The 18,681-nt window shown below is 36.2% G+C and overlaps 1 protein-coding gene across 12 annotated transcripts in view; it reads left to right on the plus strand.

Moving 5' to 3' along the window:
- The window catches only part of ANKS1B (ankyrin repeat and sterile alpha motif domain containing 1B), a 443,348-nt gene that overhangs the window by 92,424 nt on the left and 332,243 nt on the right, over positions 1-18,681 (plus strand). For all 12 annotated transcript variants that reach the window (XM_030002651.2, XM_030002653.2, XM_030002652.2 and 9 more), the window contains one exon: positions 16,644-16,784. In XM_030002651.2, coding sequence (XP_029858511.1) covers positions 16,644-16,784 — 141 coding nt within the window. The remainder of the gene's footprint in view (positions 1-16,643; positions 16,785-18,681) is intronic.

The raw sequence follows: 18,681 nt of genomic DNA on the forward strand, positions 1-18,681 counted from the left end.
TGAGGAATCTTCCTGAGCTCCTGCAAGTAAATTGCTTTAACTCGGATTCCTCTGTCCTTGGAGTGCTAACTAATGTCATTACTGGTTTCTTGTCAGGTTTGAGGTTCATGTGAGAACAAATTATTCTAAATATAATATAAAAAACAGAAATATGCTGTATTTATTGCAATGTATTTGCTCATTGTGTTTCTTAATTTTAAAAAATTCAGAAAAGAGAAATATGGGCATTTTGTCCATGTAAGCAAAAATTTCTGTGGATACCGGAGAATATGTTACTTATTTGCTTTGGACAGCCTGGGCTTGCAAAACAAAAACCAGGGTATTAAGAAATTCTACGCTTCCATATGTGTGTGTATGAGTGTATATCTATATTTGCAAGATGTACGTATCGGATACAATACTTCTCAATCTTTTCCTTTCATAAACTTGTTATTTTCTTTTAATGATTTTTTTTTTTTTAAATTAACTCTTAAAAAAGGTTCGTCTCATTCTGTGTTCAGTCCTTCAGAGTGAATTTGAAAAGTGTTTTCATTTAGTAACAATAACTATTCTCCATATTTTTGGCAAAGTCATGAGAATTCTTGAACTAAAACTAACTTTAAAATAATAATCTGCCATATACACTTAATAAAACTGAAGCTCTAAATGAAGTATTTTCTTCAGATCAGTCCCTTTAATCTTGTGTACTGGGTGGTTGCTTGCAATGTTTGCTTTTACATTTATGCTATTGTGTTCACAAGCATAATACATAAACTACATTATTGATTTGCACTTGCAAGTGTAATATCTTGCTGTCTTTGGATATGTGATGTGAGTTTAAAGCCATAGTTCCAGCAAGTGCTTCTGGGCTTTTAACAGCAGACTATATGTTAAAGGATTTTACTTAATTACCTGGAATAAATACTAAGAATCTCAAGTTATAAGGTGCCCCTATTTTTTTTTGCTTACAGAATAAAACTGAAGATAGTAAAACCATGTAGGATTAGAATGACTGCACTACAGAGGGATTTCACAGAAGTGGCAGCAGTAGATCTGATTAAATTTAATGTGGTTATGTAATAGATAATAAAGGCTGGCAGCAGTAATTTAAATTTGAACATGAAGAAAGGTTCTGTGTAGTCTCAGGAAAAAGATTTGGATTTCATCACAGGCAAATAAATGTCAATTTCTGCTTAATTCTGTCATCCAGAAAGGAAAGTTGATACTTATGTATGTTGAGAGAACAAAAAAAAAAAAAAACCAAAAACAAACAACAAACCAAATCCAAAACCAAACCACAAACCCCCTTAAAATGTCTTATTAACATTGTTGAAAACAGCGATGGTACGTATTCAAAGAGAAGATTCACTTTTTACTCTCTTATGTCAGAATATTGAGAAGATGAGGGTATATAAAAGCAGTAAAACCATGATCAGGTTTGGTTTATACATAAGGGGAGACTTGAAAGCATAGAATTGTGTGTTTTCAAAAGAAGATGGCTAAGAAAGTATATATTAGAGGTGAATAAAATTTATGCATGGGCCTTTAGAAGTCAATTATTCTGATTAATTTTTTTCTCTAAGGCAAAGAACAATTATTTTTGATAAAAAGCACACATATAGAAATAGATTTTTTTATTTTACAAAGTAATAACCACTGGAATTTGTTGAAGAATTTTGAGGTAAACAATTTAGTAACATTATTCAATAATACTGTTGTTTGGTTTTAGTTTGTGGGTTTTTTTTAACATAACATTTAAACAAATAATGGCTGGGCTGAAATATAATGGCTAAGAGTGACCAACTATGCTGGAGTAAAATGATTACTATCTTGGGTCAAATGTGGTAACCTTTAACAATATCACACACTTGCATATAGGCATTATTGACGGAGTGAGGCAAAATTTCACATGGCAATGATGATGAGCAAGCCAGAAGTATATACAACGGCTAGCTAATGAGGATACATTAAAAACGCATCCAGGAACAATTTTGGTTACTTATTCGTTAGGGAGTAGTAAGACAATCAAGGGCTGATTGTTTGGGTCTCTGTGGAGAGAAGCAGATAAGTCTTAAATTATTTAATAGAGTAAATTTATTGAATTTGATAATACAGCTTTGCTGTATTTTACAGGTATTTATGATGTATTTTAAAAAAAAAGAGAGTTGTACTGAGAGTCAGTGTTTGGAATATTGCTGCTTTACAAAGTTCCTCTTTATAATTGTGATAGATAATTTATGTATTGCCAAATTTTGACATTGCAAGAATTTTGTATTAAGTTGCTCTTTAACTTTTATACCTAGTTCAGTTATGAATCTTATTTTGCAAGCATATACTGACTCTTATTTCTGTGGGAAGTAAAAATGAAAGCCATCTCTCCCAGGATATGTAAACCTTACTTTTTAAGATTCCCTTGTTGCAAAGGTCTACCCACTCTCTGAAGATAAGATTATATAACTTTAAAAATTGTTTTTAAAAGCTACCACCCAACTAAACCCCATCTGTTAGTCCCAGTTTCTAATGCACACAGTGGTATTTCCCACTGAGAAGAGCTGTTGTTGCTGTTGTTTTTTTCATTAGATATTTCTAATGTGACGTCCAGTACCAAGGATCCACTTGGTCAATATAGAATGATATACTTGCTATAAGCTACTTTACAAAATGATTTCTAATTTCTATTTAAACATGAGCTGGTTATTGCAAAGAAGCGGGGGGAAATGTACCAACTTCATACAAATTTTTATCCCTTCTGTTAGGTAGCTTACCTAGCCAAGGGAAGTTCAGACATTTTTAATGTATCCTTCCCTAGCCTATGTTCTAGAGTTATTAAAATAGGTTATTTTTTTCTATCCATAGGTTATGCTGTGCTTCAGTGCAGTTTTGTAAAGATTTCTGTGTTAAAGGGATCCTAACAGCAGCCATTTGGAACTCTACACAGAATAATTTGCCCGGTGGCATGCTTCATAGCCAACTAAATTAGCCTGCAGTGCTCTGCTGCTGCGATTTCTGGTAGAAGTATTGCTAGACAATCCTCCAGCGTGCTGCATAGACCTACCCTGTGAGACAGTCAGCACTTATTTAGGAATATAAAATCCCAAAATATGATGACACTTACTATGATTTAAACTACATAGAGTAAGGTATAACTAGGGGAAGGTGCTGGCCAAGCCACCAGTTCATCTAATCTGCATTAAAAAGTACCTACTCCTTTTACACCAGAGTGATTTTCTGGAATATTTAAATAGTCTGTGCAATTATGTATGTGTGTGGCAAATTCCTTGACTATCGGATACTTGCAGGAAAATAGCTTACGGACAAATGAATCTCTCTGCTGTTATGTGTTTAGCTTGCACTGGTGAATCCTAAATGTATCTAATCCTTTTGCTCCAATCTGTCACGTTGTTTACTGCAATGACCCTATATTACTATGTTTTGCAGAACATGTGCTGTATGTACAGGCATTTTCTTCTATTTGCTGACTATATGCTTCCATTTATTCTTATATAGCAAAATCTGACAGAGTAGAAAAGAACAAATAGTTTGTGCACACCCTCCATAACTTGCAATACTTCAGACTTGTTCTTTCTTAAAGCTTTCCTTTTCCTGACTAAGTAATCCTAGCATTTTCAAGTTTATTTTTTATGTAAATCTTGCCATGCTACCAACCACTTCACTTGCCCTGCTGTGGACTCTTTCATCTTAGCTAAATCTCTTTTACATAAGGATCTCAGATATGGGTGTAGCATTTTTTCCATATAAAGTAATTATAATATAAGCTTTTCAGATCAAAGAGCTTGTTTGTCTTTATGGCTATAAAGCTGTATGTAAATTTGGGGTGCCCTGGAAATGGTTAGTAGTGTTTTATCTAGTCAAGAATCCTATTGGATAGTTATGTTTTATTAAATTAACCACAGTAGATTTTTGCTTTTTTTCCCAAGGACCATTTTAGTTCAGAGACTGTCATATGTTGTAGTACTGAGCACATATCTAATTCGAAGACCAACCTCTGTTTCATTATGCTTAGATGAGTACCAAAGAAATCTACTAATCTCAAGAGGATTAGCCAGGATCTGAGGACTCTATCAGAACTGATCTTGAGATCATCTTCCCAATATGAAGTATATTTGCTTTAATTAAATCTTTTTTGTGCGTTATTCAGTGCTTCAGAAAACCTTCTTTTTCATTCCTATTTGTGCTTTTTTTTTTAACATCCCTGAGCTGCCTGTGCCATTGTCGACACCATTGCCAGGCTTGCATAGAAGAACACTTGTCTCTTCCATTTCTTCCATACCCTCAGTGTCCATCATCCTGTGAGTGTGCAATAGTGTACAACATGTCTGTTTTTAACTACAGTCTCCAACTTCATTTGGTATCTTCTGAGAGCATTTCAGTCACTTCTGAAGAACAGAAAAAAAAGATAATACTGTGAGATTTCCACCCAGACAGGTGATTTTGCAGTATTAACCTCAACTCTCTGTTACATTATTACAAAACCAAATCATCAGGAAGACTGATGACTTTTGCTATTACCAGGATATTGATCACCAGAGATGTTTCCTTAAAGCCCTGACCTTCCCTAGAGGTCTGCCAAAAATTTGTCACGGACTCCTGCCCTGCGTTTCCCTTGTGTTTCTTCTCTCCTCAGACTTTTCTCCAGTGTTCCAGCTAGAATCAAGTTTTCAACTTCTCCCTCACAAGAGAACAAAAAGTTCTTTTTATCCTGATCTTCCTTGGTTCTCTTAAAATTCATTTTCTCCCTGTTTGATCAGCGTATTGCCAGCATGGGTGCTGAAATACCAAAGGTGGGGTCCAGCTGCCTTAACATCAAATATCTCATGTCACTGTGGATGCCCAAGGTGCTTTTTGTGTGGGGCTAACATGGGTGCAGTCATTCCTTCATGAGCAGTGATTAAGGGTCAACAGCTACTCTGTAGTATCTAAAATGACGCTGGTTGCCTATGCTTGGCAGCTGAACTCCACCATAAGCCCTCAAGTCAGGTGCATAAACGTAGGCATCTAGGGCTGTTCTGGGAAGCAGCTGAGACATCTATGTGGGGCTGGCAGATGTGACAAAGGACTTGGAAAATCATGGTGTTCTGTAGTGGCAGGTAGAGGCTGGGCAGGGTGCCCAAACGCAGGCACCTCAGTGTAGAGGCAACTTAATCAAGATCCAAATGTCCCTCTGGTAGATTGGCAGTGTTAACATTAAGGATTGAGAAATGTTTGTGAAACTTTAGTACTCTGGTTTATCGCATTTGAGCAATAGAGTATGTAACAATGTATGAGATCTGTAAGGAATATGAAGGACTTCTCCAACATTTAAGTACGATTAGATTTTAATTTCTGAAAACACACTTTTGCTCTCTTGAAAAATTAGTTTTTATCATTTGTAAAAAGCCTGAGCTTGAATATGTGGGAGACTTATTTTTCACAGTCATAGTAGATGTTTACCCTAGGGGAAGATAACTGAGTTAATAAGGAAAGAATGAGAAAGAATGCTTTAAAATATACTCTTTCTATCCTGCGATCTTAAAGAAGAAATACATCATTCTAGAACTTTTTAGCTTTTGATGTTTCTGCATGTCACAGAGGTATGTATTTCTGTAATATTTCTACAACTCTATCACTCTTGTCAGCAGGTACCAATGCAGGTTTGATTGTGTTTTTTAATACATAGTGACCTTAGAATAAATGAGTATTCTACCTACACAACAGGATACAAACTGTAGAGGGGAAAAAAAAAATAAATATCTTTTGTATGTACTTAAAGTCAACACTGATTTCATGTCTACTCTATTAGTATAAGAATAAAGTCATTAAGCTTGGAACTGACAGTAAAGCCTGATGATCACCATCTGATAGGAAATGCATGAGAAGAGAGCCATATGGGTATGTCTCTCAGTTGTTTTCTGTAGTGAGGGGAACCGCACCGTTTTATTCCTATGGCGTAAACAGAAGATGGAGCCTACTAATCCATTAGAGCTATGTGAACCCCTACAGGATCCATTAAGGGGTAGAGATAAGTGTAAATGTATGGTTTCATTATATTGTATTCTATGATTCTTTTGAAGTTGAATAAGTAGGTACTCTCTTAGCAGCAGCTGTCCTAGTTTCCCTTTTCTGCTTCTTAGTAAAAGGTATACAAGTAATGCTAATGGTAAATATTCTGCCATAGTTCACAGGGCAAAATGACCACCCATGATAAGTTAATAAAAAAGAACGCTTTCTTTAAAAATTGTTTAGTAGCTGAAATTAGAACATTGGGCAACTTGTTTGGACTACTTGCTTATTTTCATTTTTATTCTATCCTAATGTCAACAATCACATTTATTTTATAACTGGCATATAAAAAAAGATTAAGTATTTTTGTCCTTGAGTCTTGAAGTAGTTGACCACTCATGACAGAGTTTCACTGTTGGCAGTTCTGCTGGCAGACTTTTTCAGTCCCTGTGAATAAGCTCAGCAAGTAGAAAAATAAATAGCAGAAAAATATATTGGACCAGATTCTTACACCTCTATAAAATATAAGGTCAGGAGTAATTCAGAGTTAAGGGGCAACTGCCTAATATTTACTATGCATTAGAAATGTTTGCCCATGGAATTAACACAGATCAACAGTGTGCTATAACTGCACCCCTTAGCTTTTCTGCAACTTCACTATATACTGAAACCCTCAGCTGAGTTCAGTGGTATAAGTTTTTTAATTGACATAAGAAGCAGGAACCAGGCTTACTTGACCACGCATGCATCTGTTTTTACACCAGTTTCTTTGCTTTTCCAGAGGGATGTAAGAGTTGAATGATTTATACCATTTTTGATCATCTATTTTCTTTTCTCTTGGCATCTGTCCTTCCTAAACTTATTATAAGTCAGTTTAGTGCCATGAGGGAAAATCTCGGAAGAGGCTCTTCAATTTTATTTGCTTGAGTAGTTATTTGAGATTGAGCAGTTTCTATTAATACTACTGCTATTATTTCTGTTGATATTGGTGCTCTGCCTAATATCTCTGCAATATGAACTGTTCACAGCCTGCAAAGCAGCAACCTCAGCACTGCCTGTCAATCTTGACAAAAATAATATTAAAATGTAAAAACGTTTGGTTCCTATGCTTGTCTGTCTTTTAATTATTAATAGTTGATTCCTTATGGGTATTGGAATATTGACTACCTCGCCCCTGTCTCTGTCCAAAGTGCTGTTTCCTTTAAGGAATCTCAATGATTTTAACAGATCACTTATTTAGCCACAGGTACTTCATAAGAAATAGTGTTACACAGGAGTTATAGACAAAGGCATGTTACTGACTGACTTGTTTATCTGTATTTTACAGGACCTTTAAGACACTATATGATGACTGGCTGAAGAAAGAATTTAAGTATTAGCTCTTCAGCTACCTAGGAGTATGTCTGGAAAACAACATAAAGGTGTGCTTGTATTGCGGTAGATCTATACATCTATATATGTTGAATCTACCACAGCCAAAAAGAACAGTACAGATGAGGAGACCAACCACTGTCATAAATCTTCTGGTAGTACTGGTTATTGAGATGACTGCAGTGAAGTCACTGTTTTCATTATGTAAGACAGGAAAAAGCAGCAGCTTGCAGTATGTGAGCTTCACCCTGGCAGTTTTTCCTACCAGCCATAGCAAAACCTTTGCCTTCTTAGTGAAGATGATTTTGAATTCTACTTCCACCTGCCATGTAAACCAGGCTGCATTGAGAGCTGTTGTCCAGTTGATAGTATTCTGCATCTCTCACAGGGCGGGGGGGGGGGGGTTGTCATCCTTTTTTCTATTGGCTGTAGAAGAGTCTGAGCGCTTGCATGTTTTTTATGAGATCAAAAGGTAGATTACAATATGACTGATCTTTTCCAGTTAGGCCTTCAATGTCTATAGCCTGTCAAGACGTTTCAACTGATTGTCAGCATTCTACTGCGTTGTTTTTATATTATATTTAGCACTTAGGTGACAATACGGCAAACTACTAGCAATTTGTTACTGATGGATCTGTGGATAATCTAGTACAAATGTTCTTCAAGGCCTTTTTGATTATCCACTCTTAACCAGCGTTCATCTTCAGATGACTAATTCAGTGCTGTATATAGTTCCTCATTAGATTGGCTTTGTCTGTTCAGGTATGATTTCTCTTATGTCCTTCATTAAGCCAACAGCAACTTAATGGAATCATAACTGTATTTTCAGTAATACACTTCTACTGAGAATATGCTAAATAAAAAACAGTGCACTGGAGGAGTAATAAAGTGGTGACTTCTGCCTACTCACTTACCACCTGATTTTCTCCCCTTCTTTAATTTCTGTTCCTTCTGCTCTATTTCATGACAAATAATGTATTTTCTATAAGTTTCATCATTCTGCCACCCACTTATCCACCCTCTCTTTCACAACTTTAAAAAAGAAAAATACATGTTATACAGCTGATTTGCTTTGCAATTACATTGCACTGAGTTTTTCAAATGTTATATGATAACATTCAGATAGTATAGGGATGTTAAATACAGAGATGCCTCTGTAGTTATTCTGCAAGCAGTATTTTCTTTGTGACATTTAAAGCCAAAAAATGCTGGTCTTTACTTTGAATTATATTTTTTTTCTTTTATGCAAAGGTAAATAAGTTTAAGCTTTTAATTCTAGTTAATATTTCTAAAAATATTAACACTTGATTTTGCTTTTCTGCAAGCTCCTATACCCTTCATTATCAGTCTCTTCTTTTTCAACTGGTACATGAGTTTTTCACAGTGAGTCACATTTAGGAATGAGTCATGTGCATATTGATTCAGGGAGACACATAAGCCTGTCATTAACATGAGAAATCCCATTAACTTAACTGGAACTATTCGTGTGCTTAAACTTCAAGACTCAAAAAAAAGTTACCAAAATCCTGCATTTTTGCACAGCCTACATTTGTGTATACCGTTCCTACAAACTTGAACCAACTTAGTTCAAATCTACTGTGCCTGTGGGATGGAAAGGCATCCCTAGAAATACATTTCTGTAGCATAGAATGTCCTTGCAGTCTACATGGCTTGCTGGGTTGAATTCTGTCTTGGGGCTTTATGCTTCAATGTGCTAAGTTCTTTTTCCTTGGTCAAGCAAAGCACTGACAGTGCTTTGGTAGTAAGGACTTGAAATTGATACTAAGTGTGCAAATAGTCTGATTTACGAGTATCAGGTACATGCTCAAAGTTAGATGAGTGCTTAAAACACAGGTTTGCTTTATTTTACCTAATGTTAAGAGGGAGAAATTAATTTGGAAGGCAACTGAATCCTGTCCCAAACACAGGTATTGGGGTGGAGTAAATAAGTTGTGGAAGTGCCTATACTTCCATGCATTACAGACAACTAGTTTAATCCATAGATTAAACAAATAGCTTATATTAAATGCCTAGCTTTCAAAGAGTTCAAACTAGTTTAAAAGAATGATGTTGTAAGTGCTTTTTGGCATCAGGGCAGTGCATATTGCAGCTTCAAGCAGCTAATACTTCATCCTGTTAATTTTACGCTGAAAAGCAAATGCTGTGTATGCTTCCCAAGATACTTCATGAAAATTCTGTAGGCTCCATCTACTACATCATTCTTAACAAATACCTTCTTATTATGGTTAAATTATAATTAGTAAAAGCACTTAGTGTTCCATTCTTTTCAATTTTTTCATTTATTGAATTCTTGAATTTTCTGTCATTTGAAAATCTTCACCCACATGGCAAAATTAAACAGGAGTTAGAAAAGAGTTGAAGATTCTTACTGAAATACGTTGAGATGTCTTTAGCTTTGCACTTAACATATACTTACAAAATATCAGATCACTAAATATGAGTGTCCTAGTAGTGGCTTTTATATATAGCTGAAATTCTCTTCATATGAAGATTACAGCACTCAGTTCAAAAGTTTTTGTTTAGTGAAAAATCAATTGGCCAACATCAACCTTTTTATTAATAAATGACAGTCTGTTGATGGGCCATTTTTTCTTTTATGGTTATTTTTTAGCAAATGAAAAGCTATCTTAAGTCTTGAAAAATATTGATCCCTTTATTGATGGAAGGAAAGGTATTTTTTTTTTTTAAGCTTATGCCTGGTATTTTCTGATTAATAGCTTGTTAGATTTTTAAATCCTAGAACTTCTGTCATATCATATGTATATATGCAACCTTTTAAGAGAGTAGTGCAGAGATTCAGAATTGTCTTCATTGTCATTATTTGTTACATGTAAGGATGAATTAAAAAATTGAAATGTTTGCATATTCTGCTTTGAATACACATTCAGATGTACTCATTCATTTTATAATCTCATTTTTACTTACAATTTTGACCTTATTTAGTGTGCATTGTACTTGCCCTCTAGTTCCAGGGTATATTTACTGCATACTGTCAGTTCCTGCTCTGAAGACAGAATGATTAATTCCTGGGGTGCTCACCGTCATAGGTGTCAATAGCACTTGCCCACTGAGGGGCAGTAACTACACGTTCATGTACTTTTCATCACGTATGTGAATTAATCATGTTTGCCTAAAGTTAATAAATTTTACTGTTGTTATATATAGTCAATTACTGTGACTCTGCTAACTTCAAGTTACAGGAATTTCTTCCTGGGTTCAAACATTACTGGTCTTGAGTTCAAAGTGTGTGACTGCTTCAGACAAGGGTGTTTTTTTTTTTTTACAGAGCCCCAGTCAGAAAATACTATCACATGCAGCTTGGCTGATGTGCAGTGGTGTAGAGGTCAAGATTCTCCCTGTCTGGGACTGCTAGAGCTTGGATTTTGAGAGCACTTAGTCTCACATGCTGCCGAAAAAGGTCACACAGTATCTCATGCTGATTCCTGATGTAGCCTGGCACTTTGGCAAACTTGCCTTCACAATTTCAATATAGTCAGCAAATAAGGAACACAAACTTAGTGACCATCTCAGAAGTTTACATGACATGCCCAGCATCCCACTGGGATTATGGCAGAGAATATACAGAATATGCTTCTCCAACATTCAGCTGCTTTAGGTACAAGGCCATCCTTGTTCTCCTGGTATTCCCTTGCTGAATACAGGAGGTGCAATCAAACTTGAACCAGACTCATTGCAAATGAAATTATGAAAGAAATGTAAACTAGGAACGCATTTGTGAAAGGATGGCTGCGGGTGTGCAGCGTAAGGTGACGGGCAAGGTAATGAGGATGGGAAAGGGAAAACCACCGAGCAGGGAGAAGGTTGCCTTGGGATGTACAGGAAAGGTGTGCCCAGGCCGCCAAAACGTTTCACTGTCCTTTGTCTGTAAGAATAGCGTGTGTCTTCTCACTGAGGCTGCTCCTTGTCGGGACTCTTACCGAATCCCCAAAGGGTACATTTGGTTAACGTAGGCATCCTGCTGTGGAAAAATAGCAACTGACGGTGTTACATTTCTTGCCCAAATGCTGCTTTTTCTCTTCTGCATCCGTCAGGCATCTTCCCCGGGGAGCAGGCTGGGCAGCAGCAGGGGGAGTGCTGAGAGCGCGGGAGCCTGTCCCGGCTCCGCTGACCCTGGCTTGGCTGCCGCAGCTGCTGGCGACAGCTCGTCCTGAGTTATAGAGGCTCTTCAGGAACAGTTCCCCTCTCTGTTTGGTTTTAGTGTAATGTAAAATGAGAATATTTGACGATAGAACTGTATTTTTTTTACTTCTATTTCACGAGAAGTACAATATCTATGTATTATACAAGAAGTACAGTATCTTTGTACAATATCTTACAATATTTCACGAGAAGTTACGTATCCTTTGGGCCAGGCAAAGGAGAGATAGAGGCACGCCTTTGTAATCCAGCTGTTAGGATCATATGAAATATTTGCGTGGTCCTATGTCTGACAAATTATTTTTTTGGAAGAAACCTCCTACTGACTTCATTGTTCCAGACTGAGTGGTAGTATTTAGCTTATCAAATGTCTGGTTGCTTTTTACCTTCCACAAGCAGAAGGAGATTGCCTTCTGGATTTTGTCTTTGCTGCTCCATTTCAAAAAGCTTATTTTCTTAGTATGTCATATGCTGCAAGATAAATGAAAAGTTAACATTAGTGTCCAGAAGTATGATGCAATAGCAAACAGTAAAAGTCCTATTATTTTACATATTTACCAGTTTTGCTGGTGCTGTCTTGCTCTAGTGGGTACTCTCTGAAAGGGTATTTGTAACATTTCTGCAATGGGATGATAGCTCTGAAGGATCAGAGATACAAAAAGTAAAGAAAGATTTTGATGTTTGGTTTTAGATTCCACTGGACTACTACAGGAAAGTCTTCTCTGTATCCTGAAATGAGGGAATTAAATCACATTTTGCCTAGCAATGGCTGCTTACCAATGCCAAGGCGGAAAGCAGACCAGTTTTTAATGAAAACCTGAGAAAAAGAGGGTATAAAAGGAAATAAGAGGCTTTGTATGACTTACTGTATTCATAGAGAAAACTTGTCTAGATAATGAGGTCATATGGTAGCCAGGAAATCGTTGGCATCTGTGAAAAGGAAAGTGAAAACTTTATGTATGTTTTATACATGGCGTAATGATCTGTGAACTTGGTAGCTTTAAGTAATAGTTAAGATTAAAGGTGCTCTCTTTCCTGTTGACTTTTAAAAGTGGAACAGACTTTCTCTGTGTTTTTTTTTTTTTTTTTTTGTCTGTACTCATCATTCTGTCTGTTGCTAAATATTGGCTTGTTCTCTTAGACCAGGAGAGATATGTCAAGTTACTGTGATAGCCAGTCTGATGTACATACATATTCTGGGAGAACAAATAGCCTGTTTATAAAGTATTCTTCAGTCTAAAGTATCCTGCTGGGCAAATTTTGCCTTTTGTGTAGAAGGAGACGTGAAGAGGAAGACTTCCATACCTAAATTTTCAAAGACATAATCTAAATGCTCGTTAGGTATGAAAATCAGAGGTGATGTGTCAGGCCCAGTAGTCAGAGGAAAACTTGCCACTAATTGTAATGGTCCATTGTCCTTATGCTAGATCTTACTGCTATATTATTATTCTCTCTTTTTTATACATAGAGAAATTATATTGTTAGTCTCTTACTGCTGTAAGCAATTTTTAATACTTAATTCAGTGTTCCGGTAAAACCCAGAACTTTTATTAAATCTTTTATTCTGTATCAATGTCTTGTGGTTTCCCCACCACTTTTTCCTGTTTACATATCATATCTAATATCTTTTAAGGTTTTCTGTCTGTTTTGTGTGAGGATATGTGATGCTTATACTCATGTCTCTTCTCGCTTAGGCAGAGTTGGCCTTTTTGAAGCTTAATGTTACAGTTTATATTGACTTCACCATTTCACAATGTCAAATTCAATTAATTGAGCAACTGTGATCTAGGTGGCATTTTCTAAATACATTTACTTTTCGGTTTTTTTGAGTCAAAACAGGCATGAATAAAAGGTTCACGATTGTGTCTATTTTTCTTTAGGTGACAGAAATCTCTTCCTCTCTCTTTATTTATTTCTTTTTTCTGAGAAGTGGGCATAAATAACTTTGGTTTCACTAAAACTCTCCCTACAGGGCTATTTCAAGGCTTCCCAGCAGCACACACAGAATTAGATTTTCATGTCCAAAGGATCTCTAAGGAGGCAAAATTAAATCATACAACAGAACTGAAAAACGGGGGAGTTCTGGGAAAGGAATGAAGTCTGGGACAGAATAGCAGGAACCTGGGTGGTCTAGGTTGGCAGTTTTACGGGCTTGTGTGACAATCTGAGGTCCCTGGGTTGACCGTAGATCTTTCTGTATCTCACCAGTCTCCTCCAGGTGCATTCCTCTCCCCAGGGTATGCAAACCCAGTCTTCCCCATTTGGGGCACTTCTGACTCTCCTTTCTCTCATCAGCTATTAACTCCTTCCCTCCTCTTTGCAAATGCAGCGCTCCCTCCCTGCAGCAACTCCCAGTTATCCCTTTGTGCCTGTTGGCTGGGAAGAACTGGTCTTCTGGCAGTGGGGATGGATGAGAAAGGTGATAGCAGCAACTGTTTCCTGACCCTTCGCATACATTTCTCCTAATGCTTCCTTCTTAGTGCTTTATCAGCAGCAGAAATCTGGGCAAGAAGACAGGAATCGGTCTTTTAGTATAAAAAGAGCCAACCCTACTCTGCAGCAGTCAGTAAATTACCCTGTATTGTGTTACTCAAGCCTGGATTGTCTAGTTGCATAAGAGTACTAGTCAATTTATTCCAATAGTGCGTCTAATGAACTCTGACTTTGGTCCTTTTTTGAATGATTGGGAGATCTGGCTATATAGTATTTCCTGTTTCTTTTCATTCATACTGATGTTAAATTCCTGTGATCCCCACTCTATTTTAGGCTATTTTTATAAAAAAAAAAACTAATGGAAATAATACAACTCTCTTTCATTCTGCTTGTGTATTTTTTCTTTTGGTATGATTTTTTTCTACTCTGTTCCTGTAATGGCTAAATACTCATATGTTCTCCTTTGAATGATTGAAATATATTGAATTTCATTATTCATCTTCCTTTAGTTGTGTTGAAAAATTCTCTTCAATATTATGTGTGTGTAATTTTTGCCTTTAGAAGGTACATTGACATTTTTCTGTGACTCTTGTCTTCGTTCACTTACATTGGCTTGTAAGGTCACAGCTAATGTGTGTTACCTGCTTTCCTGTACCCAGCACTGCTGCAGTTCTTTGCTTTTTGCTCCAGGGGGCAAGAAGCACTTTATTCTCTGGTACAACAATTCAGAGATATAAAATACAAACGTAGGGCAACCGCCATGGAAGATGGCGTCATAAATAGAAGGGAAAGACCTGTAGTCTGTTTCGTTTGTCTATGCAAATGCATAGCAATAATAGTCTTTCACGACCCACACTCTGCAGAGTTAACCCGATCCTTTTAATAATCTGTGTAAGAATATTGGTCGCTATAGCAACACATTCTGTGGTACCACTTGACTGTCAAAATAACCTCATGAAATACCATGCTAAGAATGTTTTAGAATTTGATTTTAAAATAAAAAGTAAATAAATCCACCTAACTTTAGAAGATATGGCTAGATTCGGGAAATCTGCAACAAGGGAACAACCATTTCCTAACCGAGGGGAATCGGACTAGTGGCGACAGATATACTGTTTATCTCATCTTTGGTGAGTGAGCTGAAATAGAATTTAGAAAATTTTTTCCTGCTGAAATTAATGGTATACCAACCACATCTGTGTATAAGAAGTTAGCACAAAAGTCAAAGATTAAATGATCCTCAGACGTTACACAGTTTGAGTTAGTGCCTGTCTGTGCAGTGCCTTTGCTTCTCTTAGAGTTTCCATCAGCTTGTGTTCATCTTCAGAACTGCTGCTGTTTCTCTGCTTCTTTCCCCCTCTACGTTTCCTTCACCTCTGCATTCCCCGTCTTGCAGCAGACTCCACGCATTTCTTTATTCTATTGGCTAAAATAATCTGCAGTTAAGTGGTTTTTTGGTTTTGATTTTTTTTTTTTTTCCCCATATGGGCCTCATAGCAGTGCTTTAGAGCTAATGTTACCACCAGATTAACAGATGTGGTCAGCTATTGTCTTAAACAGCATTATGTTGATCAAGCAAAAATCCAGCCACTACTGAAAGATTAAGACAAACAAGCATTCCTAAAGACAGCATTTAGTATCTGAATATCAGGTAGGCTGCACAAACAAATGCCAAGCAGGCTAGAACAGCTATTGTGTATTCCAATTTAAATATGGACAAAGAAGATGTGAGTAAAACTTACATTTTGTTGTTGTTGTTGTCAATTTTTTTTAACATGATGATATTTTAAAAATCATTCATTTCTGGCTTAACTTTCCTCCTCCTCCTCCTGAAATCAATAAAAGTTGCCACTGCAATTCATTCAGTTGCGGTGGCCTATCCTGTGTAGCAAAATAACATAAATGAGAACTGTCCGCTCTTCCTGTTTCTGGCTGTCATAGAAAATTAGGATACTGGTTTAAGCGAGAATCAGCATTATTCCCTTATCACTGAGACCAATATGGAAGCCTTAAAGCTCATGACTGAGTGACTTTTCCCAGTACCTTTCATCCCTTCTAGCCAATGAAACAAAATAAGACAGGTCATTTTTAAATAAAATTTTTGCCTACAAAATAAGCTAACACATTTATTATTGGTAGATATAAAATAAAAATTGAAACATCATATTTTGATTTAATTGATCTTTTTTTCTGCAAAACCTTGGACTGATCCAGGCAAATGTAATACAGCTGTACTTTTCTGAACACAACAGATAACTACTGAAGCAAGTTCCCCTTAGCTTATATTATTTCCTTCTTGGGGATAGTTTGGTTTTTTTTAATGTTAGTTTTTATTCACTGTGGGATATCCTAAGCTTAATGATGTTAAAGCAAATTTTAAAGTAAAATAAAGTAGTAATTGCCAATTACTTGATAATAAAGAAAATAAATGCATATTTTTAATGTGTATTATGTTCATGCATATTTAAAGTATGATTGCAGATGGGTTAATATGCACCTTCCTTAGAAAGTGTGATTTTTGTAGAGCAGAATGACAGTTGAGTAGTTACTTTGTATTAAAATAGAAGTTTATCTTTTGGAATTTATAAATGGGAATCTTTTAAGTTCTTTTCATTAAGTAAAACATTTCTTTACAACATATCACTGTGTTTAATTTGAAAGTGCTATTTCTTTGTGTACAGAGGCCTTCTTCAACATGTTTATCACCAAGAGAGGAAGAAGATGACGATGCAGGTGAAAATACTTGTGGTCCTTCAGGTTTATGGGAGGCATTGACACCTTGTAATGGATGCAGGAACCTTGGATTTCCCATGCTTGCACAGGTATATGTTTACCTTTTAATCATAAAACTTATTAACTATAGAAGAGCTGCTTAATCTCTTCTCTGCCTTACCTCTTACAGTCATTTTTAGTCTTGCCTTATTCCCTTCAAAATTGTTACCTTCTGTCTTCATTTTAACATCAAAATCTGGTTTTAAAATTAAACATTGAGGTTTGGTCATCCTGCTGTAATAGTCTTCCAGATAAGTTTAATGTTGAGATTGTTTGGTGTTTATTACCCCCATTTTAGATTTTGTGTTGCATAGCTTTCTCTTCTGATTCCATCTGGAAAGAAATTTTGAAGTCACATAGTTTCCTTTGGGATAAGTACTCTATTTTTGACCAGCTTCTAATTAATATAATGACATCTTAGCTACTTTCTTTATAGAATTAATTGAGGACATCATGCATAACTCAACTGATGTAAGAATGTAGCCTGAGACTTCTCTTTGAAGATTATGTAAGTTAAAAGACAAGTCCCCAAACATTTTCAAATGCTCATGATAGTACAGAGGAGAATAAATAAAAATGGGTAATGCGCTTGGGCCTAAGTCCCAACAGTTCTCAGAGCAGGCCAGTCTGCAGCATCCACCGAGGCATGCCAACAGCTGTGTCCTGAACAAGTGATATTGTATTGCTACAGAACAGGATGATGCTTATTGCTGCTTCTGGGTCTCCCTTGTTCTCTCCCCCCCCACTATGGTTTAGCACTCTAATTTCTGTAACATTTTTCCTGTGCTTTTCTTGTAGCATTGAATGGAGGCCTGCCGAATTTTTATTTAGAAAAGTCTGGTTTTTTCAGTTGCATCCTTACTTGGCACTGCATTTAAATAGCTTTGTCAGATTCTTGTGTACCAGATTGGAATTACATATCCTGTCTTGCCACACTTTATACACTGTTGCTTTCATACCGTGACTGTAGGTTTTATTCCCTTTAGTCCCACGGGACTTGCACCTGTTTGAAGTCAATGCTAAAGCTTCCACTGCAGTCAATGGAAACAGGATATGGCAACTCATGTGCTTGAATAACAATGAGCGCTGTCCTGTCTTTTTATAAGGAGCTTTTATATTCCTTTCCCCTTTCAGCAGCTGTTTTCTACTTCATACTATCTATCATTTTAGACATTTGGCAAGGTGCAGAGCTGTTGGAATTATCCTGCTTTACAATAGGAGTGCCATAGTTACTAATTCCTCATTTCTAAGAATTTGTTTCAAAAAATATTTCTTAAATGGAACTTTTCTTATTTAAATATGTATCACCTATGGTTTAATTATTGTTAAACTTTCCTATGATGAACATATATGCCATTTTGGAGTGATTTCCTAATTTTAAAAAACATTTTTGTTTTCCTTGTTTCTTTTTAATGTAAGGTATATGTAAAGTGTGTTATAAAACTGAGGAATGCATTTGAAAAATAGGATAAAGTTAGCTTTGTTGGTTGGTCTCTTTTTCCGTTTTATAAAGAGAGATTAATTTCAAGAATGATGTAAGTTTTAAGACAGTGACTCCTCAATTAGTTTTATTCATTGTACTTAAATTTTAAACTCAACCTTACAAATCTCATCTTTCTTGCTCTGAGAACTAATAAGATTTTTAATTATGGGTACAAAAAAGAGTATAGTCATTCTATGTTCATTCATGAAATGACAGATCACTTTTCTAGATTGTTTCTCTCCATAAAAATTGAAGACAGTTTTGGGTTTTTCTTGATTTTCTGTTTATGGAAGAAAGGAAAGAAACTAAGTAGTGAAAAATCTCGGAATTACAAACCGGTGAATTCAGTTTATAAAGTGTTGCCATCACTGTATGCAATCTTTCAAGCTATTAGCTAATCTGTTGGATCTTTCACATTTACTTCAGAATGCAGCAGAGAACATCTTGTTCTAAGGGATCGAGAA

The sequence above is a fragment of the Aquila chrysaetos genome, chromosome 26, assembly GCF_900496995.4.
Source record: "Aquila chrysaetos chrysaetos chromosome 26, bAquChr1.4, whole genome shotgun sequence".
NCBI lineage: Eukaryota > Metazoa > Chordata > Aves > Accipitriformes > Accipitridae > Aquila > Aquila chrysaetos.